This window comes from Rhinichthys klamathensis, unplaced genomic scaffold (assembly GCF_029890125.1).
Source record: "Rhinichthys klamathensis goyatoka isolate OS25496 unplaced genomic scaffold, OSU_Roscu_1.1 h1tg000068l_1, whole genome shotgun sequence".
NCBI lineage: Eukaryota > Metazoa > Chordata > Actinopteri > Cypriniformes > Leuciscidae > Rhinichthys > Rhinichthys klamathensis.
The window spans coordinates 2,479,870-2,499,746 of NW_026606611.1; the positions used below are offsets into that span (position 1 = coordinate 2,479,870).

General features: G+C 41.0%; 1 protein-coding gene across 1 annotated transcript in view; it reads left to right on the forward strand.

The window, feature by feature from the left end:
- Nucleotides 1–19,877, forward strand: part of atp10b (ATPase phospholipid transporting 10B) — a 47,202-nt gene that overhangs the window by 8,273 nt on the left and 19,052 nt on the right. Inside the window, exons 2-8 of the mRNA XM_056250283.1 lie at nucleotides 6,851–7,055; nucleotides 8,378–8,463; nucleotides 10,124–10,230; nucleotides 11,481–11,612; nucleotides 12,017–12,144; nucleotides 12,714–12,966; nucleotides 13,187–13,401. Of these exons, the coding sequence (XP_056106258.1) occupies nucleotides 6,851–7,055; nucleotides 8,378–8,463; nucleotides 10,124–10,230; nucleotides 11,481–11,612; nucleotides 12,017–12,144; nucleotides 12,714–12,966; nucleotides 13,187–13,401 (1,126 nt within the window). The remainder of the gene's footprint in view (nucleotides 1–6,850; nucleotides 7,056–8,377; nucleotides 8,464–10,123; nucleotides 10,231–11,480; nucleotides 11,613–12,016; nucleotides 12,145–12,713; nucleotides 12,967–13,186; nucleotides 13,402–19,877) is intronic.

The following is a 19,877-nucleotide window of genomic DNA, read 5'->3' on the forward strand; positions in this document are numbered from 1 at the left end:
GAATTTTCCGGCCTTACTTTGAGATCGCAGTCAATACTTTTTGAAGCAGGGAGCACAATACCATATTCCAACTTCCTCTGCTGATCTGTGGAGTTTCCATACCACTGTGTGATTGAAAAAGTTAATACGCTTTCCATCGGTCTTTGATACCTCAAAACTTTTTCAGCTGTCATGGGAAGAAGAGCCTTTGGTGAGCTTTTTTGATGATGTAAGTTCATTTCAGCACAAGGTTGTTAGCACAGCACCATTCAGTTCAAGATGAGACCTCATTCCTGCAACCCTATCTGTGATCACTGATCAGATCAACCAGTGTAGCATTTTGGCATGATTGTATTAAATGCTAGCCTATATGAGGTGCAGAGAACGCCTGGGATCGCAATTTCTTCCAGCTGTTGAAAAGGTTTCACCTTATTTTTCAATGTGAAAGTATAAACTATTTGCTTCAGATTCATTAGCTGCTATAGGTAGTGGTGGGTGCTTTTGAATCACTGCTTTGTGAAGCTTCGTAGTTCTGTACGTCAAAAACTTTTGAAACATTGCAGGTAACCCTTGAACCAGTTTCTAGGGTCAGTTTTGTTATGTAGACATTTTTAATGGCGTATTTGTATAAGAAAAAGTTGTCTCTTATTGGCCTGATTAGCTAAGCCCTCTAAAAACACACAAAACAAGACAGACAAATTAATAAAAGAACACATATTATAAAGACATTAAAGTTATTTGATGATTTTGTAAATTACATTAAATAGATTAGACTTTCAAGAAAACATTTGCAATTGGTTAGTAAAAGATGTATGCATGTTTGGGTTGAGTTTTCGAAGTATTTACCCTGTTTTGACCTGCAGGTCGCCCAGCTTCTGGTGTTTAGAGCGCTTCGAAACACTGAATCATTCTGAGAAGCAATGGTTCAATTGATTCAGAGTTTAAAAATTCTCAGTTTCTCCCGTCATTAGTAAATAAATAGAAGAATAACAAGTGTAGTAAACTGTAAAACTATTTAAGCAACAAATGTGTTGATGATCATGATAATAAATTCAAATATTATTATAACAAACACCAGTTTGCAAAATCATGATTTTCAGTCACTTTTAATGTTATGCCAGTAGGTGGCGACAAGTCTTTATGAATGAGTCATTAAATCGTCTTTTTTTTTTTTTTAACTGATTCGTTCAAAAACTCTGATTCATATGAGTGAGTCATTGAATAATTTACTCAACCGGTTCATTCGCTGATTCGTTCAGGAACGAAATACCAGTACAATGTGTTGCTTACAGTGTCAGTTGAATCTGCTGAGGCTTTGCTTTGAAGTGTTTTTGTTGGCAGGATAAAAACAGACAAAGCAACTGGCAATATAGTGTCTAAAATGGAAGTAGCTCAATATTAAGTTTTTGTTTATTGAATTGTTATGCCATAAAAGCAATCTTAAAATCACAATAATGTGATATTGCTTAAGTAAGCCACATTTCGTAAGTAAAATGCATTGTTTTAGTCTTGCGTGTGATTTCAAGAGAATAAATGTACAGGCAACATTTATTGTGCTTATGCACCATGATGCATGACAACCAGCGATGTTTTCATTCAGTTTCTTTGCTAGGGCTGCTTTCTCTTTATGACATTGTTTTATCATGCTGGAGTTTCATACCCATAAATAAACAATTCAATTTCCAACGGTTCCCAGCAGTCAGACAATCCCCCGTTCCTCTGGCTCCACAAGGGAACCGTCTGTCTGAAAGCAACAATATCATTACGCTAATCTAATACTTCACACGCTTTTACACTGTACAGTGTTGCTAATGCTTGTAATGTGCACGTTTCCCTCCCATATTCGGACTGAATGAACCGTGGTGCTTTCCTCCAGCGGTTATGATTGATTAGTTCCTATTCTACCCCAAAGCGAGAGTGTTTTATAATATTGTTCACACACATAGTCGAACCCCCTTTCATTAAAACAGCTCAGGGCAGACAAAGCGATGCTTATTCCATCTTAGCTGTTTAATTCTTTCCTGCTGAGAATTTTTACTGCTGTGGAATGTTTAAGAAAATAAGCAGCTAGTCATCACATTCATTTAGTAAACAGAATTTTTACAGTTTCTGAAGAAAGCATGAGTCATGCTTATACACGCAAAACTAACCGCCATGATGATAGGGTGTTGTGGGTGGTTGCCAGGGTGTTGCTATGCAGTTGCTAACATGTTCTCGGGGGTTGCTTGGGTGTTGCTAGAGTGTGCTGGATGGTTGCTAGGTGGTTGCTGTCTAGATATGGGATAGGTAACTCAATGAAGTGTAATAGGCCTACTTAGATTGGTTTTCAAATCCCCAGTAATAAGTATGATCTAACTAATCTCGACTTCCAGTGATCCCCCTGCAATTAGCATGTATGGAACACATCAGAATTTACTTTTTGACAACTATTGTTATTTATAATTAAACTTACATTCAGCCAAAGTGAGAACACATTATTAACATGTGCATATTTCATTAAATGCGAAATCTCTTTGGTTATGTTGAAATGATTATAATTTTTTTTAAATAGTGATTTTATTTAGTAACACTTTATTTAACAGTGTCTTTGTTACATGTAGATACTATAGTAATAAATAAATTATGCATAATTACAAGCAAATAACCCCAAACCTAACCCTAACCATCTAGTAAGTACAAGTAGTTAAACAGCCTGCTCTCACATAAATGCGTCTCTATAGCACGCATTGTGTTTTATCGTGCAATTTATACGCAAAACTGAGTTTTTACGTGCATATGATACGCAGTTCATTTGCGTGTAATACACACGCACCCCACACCACTAATTCTACCCAAACGTATAATACACACGCACCCCACACCACTACTAAACCTACCCAAACCACCCCATGCGTATCCTATGCACGTAAAAACTCATTTTCGCTTATAAATTGCATGATAGGCACACTGCGTGCTATAGAGACGCATTTAGTGTGATCGGGTTGAGTTAAAGGGTTAGTTCACCCAAAAATGAATATTCTTTCATTATTTACTCACCCTCATGTTGTTCCAACCCCGTAACACTTTCGGTCATCGTCAGAACACAAATTAAGATATTCTTGATTAAATCTGAGAGCTTTCTGTCCCTACATTGACAGGTACGCAACTACCAATTTGACGCTTTAAAAAGTTCATAAAGAGATCGTAAAACTAATCCATATGAATTGAGCGGTTTAGTCCAAATTTTCTGAAGAGACTCAATTGCTTTTCTTGCGGAAGCTCAAACGTGCTGCGTAACAGTTGCGTAGTTGTCAACGGAGGGACAGAAAGCTCTCAGATTTCATCAAAAAAAATTCATTTGTGTTCCGAAGACGAACGAAAGTCTTACGGGTTTGCAACGCCGCGAGGGTGAGCAATTAATGACAGAATTTTCATTTTTGGGTGAACTAACCCTTTATTAATATTACTCAGTACCTAAATGTATTATTACACCTTTAAAATAAAATGTAACCCTTTATATTTGTAAAAAAAAAAAAAAAACTCCTTGGTTCAGCACAAATCACTAAAAATGAAATATTTTGGCTTCAAAATGTTGAAATTCATCAAAAAAGGTGACCATTAATTTTGTTCTTACAATAAACTGGAACACAATTGTGAATCTTTGGAAGTTCAATTCAAAATCCATTCGCCTCAAATTCTGAGAGGGCACTTGCTCCCGCCTCCCGACATTAATAGTGATGCATGCTTTACCAAACACCCCTGATACCTAAAAAAAAGGCAGGTTTGGGCTTGTAGTCTATAATCAGGCTCCCGGACACATGTGTGGAGAGGAGAGGGGCAGTTGGCGTGGAGGAGGGATGCAGGAAGAATTGTCAGGAGTGTGACAGGTAGTTATTTATAGATCCCTTTCCTTGTGATAGAACATACTGCCCCCAAACTTTCATTAAGAACTACATCTGCTGCGAACAATGGCAAACTTTAACAAATAGTTGCCAGGCTGGCCGACTTCACGAGCTTTGAAGTTTACATGGCATGCGTTTGTATAACAAAAATGTGAGTAGGACGCAGTGTAAGTAATGCCTCCCTTCCTGTTGAGTCACGCCGACCTTGTACAAATGGTTGAGCTTCAGCACAGTACATGCACCTTTCCCACATACTGTATGGGTCATCACGCTTCTGCTAGAACACACATGACCTAATGTGTTGTATGCGTTTCTTTGGTCTGATGCCCGTCATGAGAACTAGAAGCAATTGCGGTCTCTCCCCTGCCATTTAACTGAGAGGAATGCAGATATATTGGTGGATTAGATTGAAAAAAAGATGCTTTGAAATGCTCACAAAAGCTTGTGGATTCACCTACTCGTTCAGTTAACATGTGCCATGAATATCAAACCAGAGACACTTGAATTCAAAACATATCTCAGATGATAGGATGAGGACTTTCTGTTAGAGAGTAGAACCGGTGATTATGATTGATTAGGATGAAATGATAATGATCATGATGAAATTGCTTGCCACGCACGATCATATTTTATCTTCAGCCACTGTAGTTTTTCACTTTAAAGACGCTGTGTGAACGTCACAAACTGAGTTAAAATTCAGCGTGCAGTGGAATGCTGTGAAATGGTATAAGGCGTTGACTCTCGTTCAAAATAGAGTATTCAAGAGCAGGTGTTTGTCTCACACATCATCATTTCTTCACACTCACACATTTTGACTGACAGTTAAATGCCAGAAATAGACGTCTCGCTAATCAGACTGCAAACAGTGAGTCCTTCTGGAGGAGCGCTCCTCGCAAGATTTATCTCACGCCACTATCTGAAACAGACATCAGGCACTTCATTCAGAGAAATGCTTGCTCGGCACAAAACAGTAGTCTTGCCTGATTTGGGGAGCTAATATTCGTTTGTCAGCCGTTTTCGTTTATTAGTAAAAAAAACCCATCATAATTAATTCATTTTCTTTAATTTGGTGGTATAATTGAAATCGATTAGGTTTGCATGAAGTAAAAGAAGTTGTTTTGTGGGCAATATTTGCCAGCAGTGGGGTTTGAAATAGTACATTTATCCATAATTTGACAACAGCAAGTTGTGTCATACTGTACCTCAAAATCTAAAGAAAAAAAAAACGATAGGAAGGATAGGAAAGGATAGGAAGTATAATTTTCCCTGCTCATTATTGTAATGCAAAAAAAAAATCTCTTATTACTGTAATGTGAAAAATTATAATAAATATTATTTTATGTAATACAGTAAAAAATACCACATTAAATTAATATGAATCTTATAAAAAAATAATGTTACAATACAAAAAAAATCTCATATTACTCTAACGTGATAAAATATATTTCATATTATAAATGTTTTGTGATACAGTAAAATACTATATTGCATTAATGTGAATAAAATGTCTTTAATTGTGTTTAATTGCTATAAAAACAATGTCACAATGAAAAAAAATCTCATTACTGTAATTTGAAAAATATATATTATATATTTTGGTAATAGAGTAAAAAAAAATATTACACCAATATGTATATAATGTCCTTAATTGGGCTTAATTTTTATAAAAAAATCTCATATTACTGTAATGTGAAGTATATATATATTTTATATTATAAATTTTTGTGATACAGTAAAAAATACTATATTGCATTAATGTGAATTTAATGTCCTTAATTGTGCATAATTGCTATAAAAACAATGTCACAATGAAAAAAATCTTATTACTGTAATTTGAAAAATATATATTATATATTTTGGTAATAGAGTAAAAAAAAAAATACTACACCAATATGTATATAATTTCCTAATTGGGCTTAATTTTTATAAAAAAAATCTCATATAACTGTAATGTGAAGTATATATATATATATTTTATATTATACATTTTTGTGATACAGTAAAAATACTATATTGCATTAATGTGAATTTAATGTCCTTAATTGTGCATAATTGCTATAAAAACAATGTCACAATGAAAAAAAATCTTATTACTGTAATTTGAAAAATATATATTATATAATTTTTTATACAGTAAACATACCATTACATTAATGGCAATAATGTCCTTAGTTGTGCTTAATTGTTATAAAAAACAATGTCACAATGCAAAAAATCTCATATTACTGTAAGGTGATTTTTTTTATTATTTTTTTTTGTAATACAGTAAAATAATATATTACTTTAATGTGAATCTAATGTCCTTAATTGTGCTTAATTATTATAAAAAAAATAGTCGCAATGCAAATAATCTCATTACTGTGATGTGAAATATATATATTATATTATTTTCTACAGTAAACATGCTATATTATATTAATGTGAATTGAATGTCATTAATTGTGCTTAATTGTTACAGAAAATAATGTCACAATGCAAAAAATCTCATATTCCTGTATATTCCTGTATTCCTCATATTCCTGTAGCTTCTCCTCTGCTGTACATTTGTGTGAGGTGTGTGTGAGACAGTGTGACAGTGACCTTTCTCAAGAGGGCCGTCAGTCTGTGAAGAACCCACCCAACCCAGTTGTGCCAGTAGAGCCGCATACCTGACGTTCACATCGTGACTGCAGTATTCTTTCACTGTGTGCTCTGTGTCGACAGCTGACATTAAAACATACTTGAAGATGCAAACTCATAGTTATTGTTTTAGGTTGCACATAAAAAAAAAAACCTGTAGATTGAGATGCCTGGCATAACATGCTCAAATTAGCAATGAATGTGTCCTGGATTGCTTTTCATAATCATGCTGTCTACATCTGTGTATTCTTACCCATATTAACAGAGCCCAAGTGTGTCTGTGCATTTATATGTAGGCTACACAAACACTGAACCCCCACACAAGCTTTAGAAGAGGTCCGTGTGAGGCATTAATTCTCGTCCTCTCACAGGAAACAGATGCGTTTGGTGAAGAGGAGATGGAAGGATGTACGGGTGGGGGATTTCGTGAGAGTGCTCTCTAACCAGATCATCCCAGCTGACATCCTGCTCCTGCACACGTCCGACCCTAATGGAGTGTGCCACATGGAAACAGCCAATCTGGATGGAGAGACCAACCTCAAACAGAGGAGGGTGGTGCCAGGCTTTTCGACTCTGGTAAGTGCGCTGCCGATCACAAAATACCTTAGGGAGAAGTCTAAAGCTTACAGCTACAATGAGCCCATTATGTGCCACAGTTAAATATTCACAAATGTCAGTATATGTTTCAATGCAAAATTGGAATAGCAACATTTGTGAAGATTCAAATCATTTTTTTAAAGTCGGTTTAATGTAATTTAAGTTGAAATGACTTAAACATCCCAGTTGATTGTACATAAAAATGTACAGTACATCCAGCGAGTCGAAGAGAACAAAATCGTCACATTGGATAAACCGGCGCTACATTTTACTAAGAACATTAGGAGATGATAAAAAAAAAAAAATTGGTCCGCTGGTTATTCCAGTTAGGTCGTTCCTTTTGCAAAGTCACATGATTTGTTTGAAGCGCGTCAAGGAATTTGTTCTGTAAATGTGTTTCCATCATAGTTTCTGCTCATGTTTCCTTATCGGATAAAAAAATGTATCCGACTCAAACGAGCGCATACGTTTTTTTACGCACATTTTTAGAATCTATGCGCGTCTTTGCATTTCCATGCGATGTCACAAAATATGCATAAGAATAGGTGTTTAAAGTATTAAATCAAGTGGAATATATAGTATTATATAACTATAGAACTGTTGGTAACAGAAGTATATTCCAGAAGTTTCAAGAATAAAATAGTGTTAATAAAACAGTTGTGCTGCTTAATATTTTTACGGTAACCATGATTCATTTTTTTCAGGATGATTTAATAAACAGAAAGATAAAAAAAAAACAGTATTTATTTGAAATAGAAAACTTTTGTAACATTATAACATCTTTTGACATTTGTAACATATATATATATATATATATATATATTTCGTTTTCAATCAATTTAATGCATCCTTGCTGAACAAAAGTATTAATTTCTTACAAAAAACTTAAAAAAAAAACTTAAAAAAACTTACTGACCCCAAACTATTTAAGAGATGTGCACATCATTTTAGTTTTTTAAATCGCCACCATTTTATATTTTTGACAGCTTGTAAAGTTTCATTACACACGTCAGGTCACAAAGTTTATAAAAGCATAACTCTTCATTATGAGTCAGCCAATGTCAATAGATAACTCAAAACTCCCAAACACTCACATTCCTGACATACAAGTCTGAGTGGCACACAAACACGTTACACTGCCTTCTGTCTTTGAACATGTACATGTTTCTTTTGGCCATGTGTTCCTGACTGCTCAGTTTTGTTAGACAGCCCTTGATAGTCAGCTCAAATTACAATATAATTAAAACAACGAGGATATAGAAGGAGGAAATCATGCTTGGCATCTTTCTTGTGTGTTTCAGGGCAAACCATTCCAACCTCAAACATTTTCCAGTACTGTCGTGTGTGAAAACCCCAACAACAACCTCAACGTGTTCAAAGGTTATGTGTGAGTATCTGAAATCAATTTCACTCAATTTCATGCTCGATTAAATACATCACGACTCTATCGTGACTGCCTCTTTTGTCAGATCCACACCGATGAGCAGAATTTGTTTGGCCTTCACATCTGTCATTTCCTAATCAGGGAAACTTCTTAAACCCTCCGATGCGTCACAAAGGAAAACATGTTAACGTCTCTCGTTTTTTAAATTAAAAACAAGTACATAACCAGTTTTCTTGTGAGAGGTACACATCGGTCCACTATGGAACCCATTACTGCCACATATGAAAAAATGCTTTGTAAATCATAATTATGACATAAAAAGTCAAATCATGTCATAATTATGGTATGAAAAGTCAAAAATATTATGACATAAAGTCATTTTAAGACATAATTTCGACTTTATAATCTCATAAATAAGATTTTGTCATAGTTATGACTTAGTATGTCATAATTTCGACTTTATCTCATAATGACATAAAATCAAAAAAATTAAGAACTTAATTTAAAAGTCATCATTTCAATAAAAAGTGAACATTTACTTAGTATGTCCTCATTTTTTTTTAATCTCATATACTTATTACTTAGAATGTCATAATTTCAAATTATCTTATAATTTAGACTTTTTACATCATAAATATTTATGTTTATTTCATAATTATGACTTAATTTTTACTTTATCTCATAATCATTTAATCTCATAAATATGACCTAGTATGTCATCATTTTGACTTTTTATCTCAATTATGACGTAGCATGTAATCATTTTGACTTTATCTCATAATTTCAGCTTTTTTATAATTTCGACTTTTAAATCTCATAAATATGACTTAGTATGTCATCATTTTGACTTTTTGTCCCATAATATGGCATAAAAAGTGAACATTTACTTAGTATGTCCTAATTTTTTTTAATCTCATATACTTATTACTTAGAATGTCATAATTTCAAATGATCTTACAATTTAGACTTTTTACATCATACATATTTATGTTTATTTCATAATTATGACTTAATTTTTACTTTATCTCATAAGTATTTAATCTCATAAATATGACGTAGCGTGTCATCATTTTGACTTTATCTCATAATTTCAGCTTTTTTATAATTTCGACTTTTAAATCTCATAAATATGACTTAGTATGTCATCATTTTGACTTTTTTATCTCATCATTCTGCCTTTTTATCTCATAATTATGACTTACTGTCATTATTATGATTTACCAAAGCATGAAATGGGCTTCCATAGTCCACTGCAATATATTTGCGAGGTTGACGCATCAGCAGTTGCCATGCCATCTGCCATGTTGAATTCATCTTGTCATAAATAATAAATACAAAATATAAAGAGGACATTTGTCTACAATAATGGGTAAGACTCGATGTAACCTCTACCTACACCAACATCACAGGTTTAAATTGCCGTTGCAAAGTTTCCCCACACAGCCTGGACATAAAGTAGGCTGACAAACCGATTTGGCCCTTTTTTGGTCCCGTTGCAGTCATATTAACTGGTTTATCACGCTGAGAGATGATTGTGATGTTCCCAAGCATTATAAAGCTCTTATCCTGCTCTTCCATTCAAAGACGGGCCCGTTACTCACGTGGCACACACTGAGGTAATTAGTCTGGGTGACTAAGGAAGATGCTGTGTTTGATGTCACAGGGAGAGGCCTGATAAGAGGAGAACAGGCTTCGGCATCGATAGTCTTCTGCTGCGCGGGTGCACAGTGAGAAATACTGATGACGCAGCTGGAATAGTGGTGTACGCAGGTACATTTCATCATCACATTTCCTATACCCTCCACAGAACTGTGTGTTCACATGGGATACACTAAAATACACTACATATACAAAAAAAATGTGTGGAGATGCACATTAAACATTTATTGTTTTTAATAAAGTAACGAATCATAGTAGCGTCGTACTATAGTAATGTGGATGTACCACACAAGGATATTTTGATATTAGTCATGGTGCTAAATGTTAACCATGGTACTTTCTTGTTTTTTTTGTGATAGTAAATGTCCATTATTACCATACCATTACCTTTATTACCATAGTAAATTTATTAGTAATTTGGATAATGTCAAATGTATTGTACCATTCAATTTTTTTACAGTTTTATTCAGTAAGGATGCATTAAATTGATCAAAACATTAAAGACATTCGTAACGTTACAAAAGATTTCTGTTTCAAGTAAATGCTGTTTGAACTTTCTATTCATCAAAGAATCCTGAAAAATATATAATATTATCCCAAAAAAATATGAAGCAGCACAACTGTTTTCAACATTAATAATATTCAGAAATGTTTCTTGAGCAGCAAATCATCATATTAGAATGATTTCTGAAGGATCATGTGACACTGAAGACTCGAGTAATGATGCTGAAAATTCAGCTTTGCATCACAGGAATACATTATAAATATATAAGAATACAAAACACAGTCCTTACTGTATTATTTTTTTTTTTTGTTCAGATAAATGCAGCTTTGGTGAGCATAAGAGACAAAAACATTGAAAAATATTACCAACCCCAAACTTTAATCACTTTCACATTCTTTTCTTTAGTTTTCCCATTTATCATCTGTAAGCTGTTTTGTTTTTATAAACCACATTGTACATTTCCGTTCATCATCATTCATAACGATAAAGCCTAATATACTGTGACTCTAACATCTAATAGTGCAATAAGCCCATGCTATACAGCCAGACTCTTTTTTTTTCTTTCTCTTAAGTCTTTAACATCCCATTTACACTGGCAGTGACGCAAAAAACTAGAACGTTCTCCCATTATAATCAATGAAGCCGTCTATAGTGCAAACGTGCGTAACAGCTTAGTTGATTGTAATGGGGGTATTATAGTTTGTTCTGTCGCGTCGCACACTCGCAGTGTACTTGTGTCTTGAAAATGGCATTGTCTGTTTCTTCCTTGATAAATTATACACACGGTATGGCTTGTAAATGGTTGTTGCTATTTTACAAATGTTGTTGTTTTTACATCGTGAGTTATTCATTACAGGCCAGGAGACCAAATCCATGTTAAACAACAGCGGGCCCAGGTACAAACGCAGCAAGATTGAGAGGAAGATGAATACGGATGTTCTCTTCTGTGTGCTTCTTCTATTTTTCATGTGTCTCATCGGAGCCCTGGGTACAGTACGGGGAACATCCCCCTCGATAATTCAAAACGCACTACACGCACATTACTTCAACATACAAGCTCCAAAATGACACTTTGATTCTGAACTCCAAGACACTTCGGTCTGTGTCTGTTCTTCTGATCTCGCAACAGTCCACAGAGATAAAGAATAAAGTGCTTTTACAACCTCACACAACCCTCACGCTCTCTTTTCCTTCTGTAAGGCATGAGCCAAAGAAGGACACTACAGATACCCAGAATAGCTCCCTCATACACTGGTCTCTTATGAAAGCAATGATTATCCTAGCTGTCTTTCTCTGTGGTTCAAGTTCAGTGATGCTTTATTGGAATATCTGCTTTATTGGAATACAGTACTGTCAAAAGCAATGTCATTAATGAATGTAAATGTCTCTCAGGCCATTCTATCTGGTTGGAAACTTTTAGCACCATGCCCTCATACATCGTCCCTGACAGAAATGGCAATTATACTCCTTCAGTACTAGCGGGATTTTACATGTTCTTCACAATGATCATCTTACTGCAGGTACACAATCTGTCACACACGGGATATGTTAAAGACATTGAGTGAAAGTAATGGCCAGTTTCTACCGATAGGTTTACATGAATTTACCATAAAAGGTTCTTTATTGGCATCGATGGTTCCATGAAGACCTTTCAAATCAATGGAATCTTCCCATTGCACAACAGGTTCTTTATATCGTATTTTAGATTATTATATGTTCTTCACACTAAGAAGAAAATGGTTATTTTAAGATCCGTGCACTGAAAGGTTCTTTGGGGAACGCAAAATGGCTCTTCTATGCATCACTGCGAAAACTCCCCTTTAGGACCTTCATTGATTGTGATTTTAAACTCTATTCAGACATCCCACATTTTGTTACCAATGTTGCAAGAGTTGCCAATCTCATATCAAATAAATATAAATATCTTGACAATCAGTACAGTGTTTCCTGAAGGTTAAGCATTTTCGTTCTGCTAATACAATTTTTATGAAGCTTTATATTGTACCCTGTTCATGACAATTGCCAAAGATTGACACTGCAGGTGTTTATCTGGCTCTTAACACTAATTATTCCAGGACTTTCTCTCTAGGTGATGATTCCTGTGTCCTTGTATGTGTCCATTGAGCTGGTGAAGATGGGGCAGATCTTCTTCATCACTCAGGACGTGGAGCTTTACGACGAGGAGCTGGATAGTCGGGTCCAGTGTCGTGCTCTGAACATCACAGAGGACTTGGGACAGATCCAATATGTCTTCTCAGACAAGACAGGGACGCTTACAGAAAACAAGATGGTGTTCAGACGCTGCTCCATCGTGGGGACTGAATACTGTCACGAGGAGAACGGTGCGTTGAGAGCTTCATTCTTCTTTTCTTTTTTACATATTTTATACGTTTTTATTGCTCTACAATATTTATCTTTTCTATTTTGATTTTGTTCATGACCATTTTGTTGTTTTTTATGACTATTTTGTGTTTTAGTTCGATGTTTCATTCTGTTTGCTGTTTATTGTTAATATTATCTTAAGGAATAATAAGGACAGGTTTTATTTTTGGCATCCCTCAGCTGCTCGCTTGGCGGTTGTCAGTGGAGCAAATGAAGAGGAGGAAGACACTCTCTACCAACAGACAAAGCTTCCTCCTCTCTTCCCTCTGGAAGGATTACAGGACAGCCACACAGGAGACAAAAATCACGCCGACACTCAAGTCACAGCTGCCAATCGACGCAGATCAAGAGTGTCAGCGGGAGCCCAAAGTGACATGGCCTTCAGCACTCCTCTGGTGAGATCATAGATCAGAAGATGCTGATATCTGTGTTTCAGGGTGAAGATTGGGAATTCAGGATGATTTGTTTTGAAAGAAACGTCTTTTTCATGCTCTCCTAAAATTAGCTGGATATTTCGATGTAATGGCAATTTAGGGTACGTTTGCACGACAACGATGTACTCAAAACTGAAACGTTTTTTCTTTGTGTTTTTGAGTGTACAGAATGACAACTTTGTCAAAATTATCCCCGTTCACACGGATCCGCGAAAATGACAAAAAATGCTGTATTATTCATGCCAGGCCACTAGTTGAAAATGTCACTTTGTAAAGAAACGAACGCGCCTATAGACTGAACACGTAATACGCATACACATGACGTCACCGTTTTCACAAATTCGCGTTTTTGTTGTTTACACGGAGACGATAGCGGGATCGTTTTCAGAAACTTGCACTTTAAATCCCGATTTCTAAAGTTCGCGTTTTCAAGCCCCCAAAACGCCGTTGTTGTGTAAATGAACGGCCAAAATGCATAAAAAGTTGTCTGTTTTTAGTTGAAAACGGTGACGTGTAAACGTCCCCTTAGAAACAAGAGGTCCATTTTGCTCGCCAGTCATTTTGGCCATGTACACACTGTAAAGGAATGACAACCACATTTAAATAGGGGAGTGAATAAATTCTTGTTCCTTGTGTGTATGAAACAGACTTACTTGCAACTCAATGGACTCAATTGTGATGATTGTGGTACCAAAGCAACGTTCTTGCATCTCACGCATTTGGTATCTGTGTTTTTGGGCTTGTTGTTAGAGCTTGGCTTATAAATTTCATGCATCCATTTTATGGAGATATTAAAGGAGAGGCTGCTCACTGGAGACCCAATGGTTGGAGCTTGACATCCAAGCTTGACATCCTCTCTGGACAGGAGCTTAAAGGCGGGACACACCAAGTTGACGGCGGGTCGTCTGAGAATGTCAGGCCGTTTTTGAGCATCAGTCAACTTAGTTTATTTGGTGTGTTCCACCGTTGGATCTAGACTGTTTTTTGGGGGGGCTGATTCGGCAAGTTGAATCGGCGTAGGGCCGACGGTGTAAGAGAGAACTCTGATTGGCTGTTCAGCTTAGCGAACGAGTCAGTGCACGAGAATAAAAGCAAAAGTGATAAAAGCGAGCAAATGCGTCAAGACGGTACAGACAAAGGCTGTTATAATTTTACGTCATCTTACCTGAGCATTCGAACGCACGAATATTTTAATAATGACATGAGCCGTCTGGAATGAAGAAAGTGATTAGCGTGATTGGTATTCAAAATGGTAAGCAAGCTCGGCTTTGTTTACGGTTTGTATATGCAGTCCTAGATTCGGTTAAAAATAGAAATTGAAATAGACTATTGATATAGACAGATATTCACTTGACAGTCACGTGTGTTCAAGCGCTTTTTGGCCGAGACGCAACCGACGAGAAGCAATAACAGCTTTCGTCGCCGCTAGTTCTTTGACGTCGGATTAGTGTGACCCAGGCTTAAAGGTTCAGCTACACCCTAACCCTACCCATAATCGTATCCCTAAACAAAACTAGGTTAAGCTACACCCATTGGGTCTCATTCATGAAACATTCGTAAATATACGAGTAAATATGCGAGTGATTTGCGCGTAAAGAGACCTTCCCGAAAACTCTTCTCCTGATTCACAAACGTCAGATGTGATAGTGAAATGTGTGTGTGTGTGTATTAATGAATTCCAATCAGTCGTAAATGGGATGCGCGTGCACGTTCATTCTCAATTACCATAAATCCCGCCCATTAAACCCGACTGACAACTATATATGGGCATCATATTATGACATGAATGCGAATGAAAAAAAAAAATTCTCAGATGCAGAAATTGAAGATTTATTATCAGAAGTTCATTCAAAACGCCACATTTTATTTTTCAAGCGTACATAGTGGCGTATCGGGTCCTAAAAAAAAGGAAGCTTGGCAGCATATTACAGATGCAGTTAATGGAGTTTCATCTGTTAATCGAACATTCCCAGAAGTGAGAAGAAAATGGTTCGACATTTAGCTTGAGTGCAAAAAACGTCTCGGTTACTGATGTAACCCTCGTTCCCCGAAGGAGGGAACGGGAGACGTGACGTCGACGTGACGACGTTAGGGGATCACTTCAGGGAGCCCTATCAACTTCGAGTATCTAAGAACAAGCCAATGAACGTTGGCGTGCGTGAACGCGTCACGCGCCCCCGCCCCGCAGCACGGGTATAAAACAGGGGAGAGGGACGCTGCGGAGCCACATCCTGCCCGAAGGGAGGTACCATGTGGAGAATACACATATGGACTGGCCGGTTGGGGCAGTGCAACATATGGAATGTCACTGGGGTGGCTCCACCTAAGGAGGGGGAGGCTACACCAGACAGTGACAGCAGAGCGAGCTCTGCCAAGGGAAAGACACGGGCTCACCGCAGGGAGCTGATCGTGGAAACTCATATGGGATCGCCGCAGGGACCACACATACGGAACCCAGCCTAGCACAAGTTACACAAGCATACGAGCAGTAGGCCTGGCGTCGGACGCTCCGCAACGTCCAACTGCCGAAGGGGTGTGGAGGAACTCACAGGGTTCACCTGGGTGGGGAACTCGACTGGAGCAAAGAGCGCACGTATCCGCTCCGTAGAGGGGAGTGGCGCAGCAAGCCGACACTAGAGCGGGAACTTCGGTGTTACCGGCTGGTTGAAGCGAGCACACAGGAAGAAACCGGCTCAACACGTAGGCTATAGAACCTAGCGAACGTGTTAGGTGTCGCCCAACCCGCAGCTCTACAGATATCTGTCAGCGAGGCGCCGTGTGCTAGCGCCCAAGAAGAAGCGACACTCCTAGTGGAGTGGGCTCTCAACCCGGGCGGACAAGGCACGCCTTGGGCTTCGTAAGCCAAGGCGATGGCATCCACTATCCAGTGGGCCATCCTCTGCTTGGAGACAGCCTTCCCCTTCTGCTGGCCTCCGTAACAGACGAAGAGCTGATCTGAGGTCCTGAGGCTTTGCGTTCTGTCCACGTACAAACGCAGAGCGCGGACGGGACAGAGAAAAGCCAGGGCTGGGTCTGCCTCCTCCAAAGGCAGCGCTTGCAGGTTCACCACCTGGTCCCGGAAGGGAGTGGTTGGAACCTTGGGCACGTATCCGGGCCGGGGTCTCAGGATCACGTGAGAGTTATCCGGGCCGAATTCCAGGCACGATTCGTCGACCGAAAATGCATGTAGGTCCCCTACCCTCTTGATAGAGGCCAATGCAACCAGGAGAACTGTCTTACAGGACAAGATTTTTAACTCAGCTGATTGCAGAGGCTCAAAGGGTGGTCTCTGAAAAGCCGAAAGGACCAGAGACAAATCCCAAGAGGGTATAGAGAGTGGGCGAGGAGGATTCAGTCTCCTCGCTCCCCTCAGGAACCTAACGATCAGGTCGTGCTTCCCCAAGGACTTACCATCAACAGCATCGTGATGTGCGGCAATAGCGGCCACGTACACTTTAAGGGTGGAGGGAGACAGCCTTCGCTCCAACCCATCTTGCAGGAAGGAAAGCACGGCTCTGATCGAGCATGATCGGGGGTTCTCCTCGTGAGAAGAACACCATTCAACGAATAGGTTCCACTTCAATGCATAGAGGCGCCTCGTAGAGGGGGCTCTAGCGGAAGTGATGGTGTCAACTACCGCTGGGGGTAGGTCACCTAGAACCTCCGCGTCCCGTCCAGGGACCAGACATGAAGCTTCCAGACGTCTGGACGCGGGTGCCACAGGGTGCCCCGTCTCTGAGAGAGCAGTTCCTCTCTCAGAGGGATGGGCCAGGGAGGGGCTGTCGCGAGGAGCACTAGTTCCGGGAACCAGGTCCGGTTGGGCCAATACGGCGCAACTAACAAGACCTGCTCCTCGTCCTCCCTGACTTTGCACAAGGTCTGTGCCAGAAGGCTCACTGGGGGAAACGCATACTTGCGAAGACCCCGGGGCCAGCTGTGTGCCAGAGCATCCGTGCCGAGGGTCCCCTCGGTCAGGGAATAGAACAACTGGCAGTGAGACGTGTCCGGGGCGGCAAACAGATCTATCTGTGCGGTCCCGAAGCGCCTGAAGATCAGCTGGACCACCTGGGGATGGAGTCGCCATTCTCCCGGTAGCACCTGCTGCCGTGAGAGCTCGTCGGCTGCACGGTTGAGCAGGCCCGGAATGTAAACGGCACGAAGCGACCTCAGATGCTTCTGACTCCAAAGGAGGAGATGGCGGGCGAGTTGTGACATGCGGCGGGAGCGTAGACCACCCTGACGGTTGATGTACGCAACAGTCGCAGTGTTGTCCGTACGGACCAGTACATGCTTGCCTTGCAGCGATGTTTTGAAGCGGCCCAGCGCAAGATGTACTGCTAACAACTCGAGGCAGTTGATGTGCCAATGCAGTTGAGGCCCCGTCCACAGACCTGAAGCTGCATGCCCGTTGTACGTGGCCCCCCAGCCGGTGATAGAGGCATCCGTGGAGACCACAGAGTGCCTGGACACTTGTTCTAGGGGAACACCTGCCCGCAGGAACGAAGGGTCCGACCACAAGCTGAGAGTTTGGCGACAGTGCGGGGTTACTGGAACCCGGCACAAGCCGCTCTGCCACGCCCATCTCGGGACTCGATCGTGAAGCCAGTGTTGGAGCGGTCTCATATGAAGCAATCCGAGCGGCGTTACCGCGGCTGCAGATGCCAAATGCCCCAGGAGCCTCTGAAACAGTTTCAGTGGTGCCGCTGTTCTGCGTCTGAGCGTACTCACGCAGTTCAACACTGACTGGACGCGGGCCTCGGTGAGACGCGCTGTCATGTTGATCGAGTCCAACTCCATACCGAGAAAAGAGATCCTCTGCCCGGGGGTGAGTTTGCTCTTCTCCCAGTTGACCCGAAGCCCTAGGTGGCTGAGGTGGCTGAGCACCAAATCCCTGTGTTCGCACAACTGCTCTCTCGACTGGGCGAGAATAAGCCAGTCGTCGAGATGGTTGAGAATGCGAACACCACGCTCGCACATGGGAGCAATGGCCGCCTCCGCAACTTTCGTGAAGACGCGGGGCGACAGGGCCAGCCCGAAGGGTAAGACTTTGTACTGATATGCCCGTCCCTCGAACGCAAAGCGAAGAAACGGTCTGTGTCGAGGGAGAATCGAGACATGAAAGTACGCGTCCTTCAGGTCGATCGCTGCAAACCAATCTTGGGGACGGATGCACTTGAAAATGCGTTTCTGCGTAAGCATCTTGAATGGTAGCCTGTGAAGGGACCGATTCAGGACGCGCAGGGTCCAAGATTGGCCGTAACCCACCTCCTTTCTTGGGTACAATGAAGTACGGGCTGTAGAAGCCGGTCTTCATATCGGCTGGAGGGACCGGCTCGATTGCGTCCTTCGCCAGTAGGACTGCAATCTCCGCTCTGAGAACAGGGGCACTGTCCGCCAGAACACGGGTGAACAGGATGCCCCTGAAAACAGGGGGGCGCCGGGCGAACTGAATCGCATAGCCGAGTCTGACAGTACGGATGAGCCAGCGAGACGGACTGGGAAGCGTTAGCCAAGCTCCCAGAGACAGAGCAAGCGGGACCAACGGCACCACAGACGTACCCGGAGTGGGGCAGCGTGACGGAATGCAGGGACCCGACTCGGGCGGCATAGCGGCCCGGAGTGGGGTCTGAACGTGTGGTGCAAGACGTACCTGCTTCCGTCGGAGGGCAGAGTGAGTGTGCGGAGGCGACAGTGCGTCCAGGACACAGCCACTGCTGCCCGTTGGCGATGGAAGAGGGGCTCGGGAGTGACAAGGCATAGCGTCGTCGACTGCCAAGCGCGCCCTCTTGGGGCCCAGAGGTTTCAGAAATTGCTCTTTCTTTGAAAAGGTGGGTACCACTGACCCGTGGGTCAGTGGCGGAACAAAAAGAAAAGGAAACAAAGGATTCTCCACCCGGCCCTCCACCGGGGGAAGGAGTGGCACGTCCGCCATCTCCTGAAGAGCAACTTGATCCACCTCTGGGCCGCCCGTCTCAGGGATGTTTGCACCGGCGCTTGCCTCCTGGCTTGGCAGCGGCCTGGACGGGCGGGGTCGACTTCCTGCGGCTTGCTCCACGCTGAGGTCTGGATGATGGCTGCTGCTGGGGCTTAGCGGGAGCGGAGGACGCCGCAGGAGGCCGACCTCGGCGACGAGTAGACGGAGGAGCTGCGGCCGGCGGGCGGGTGGGAGCAGCAGCGGTCCGCCGGGGCAGGATGTGTCGGCGGGGCAGAATAAGCACTAGATCCTCCCTTGAGGTAAGCGAGTCTCGATCTAAGTGCTGTGATAGTCATATTCCCGCAATGGGAACATGAACTATCCACAAAAGCTGCCTCAGCGTGCCGAATGCCCAAACACGAGATGCAGCTATTGTGGCCATCTGCTGGCGCCAGGGAACGACTGCATCCAGAAACGCACAAGCGGAATGACATCTTGAAAAAGACGCAGGGTCCGCTTGTGT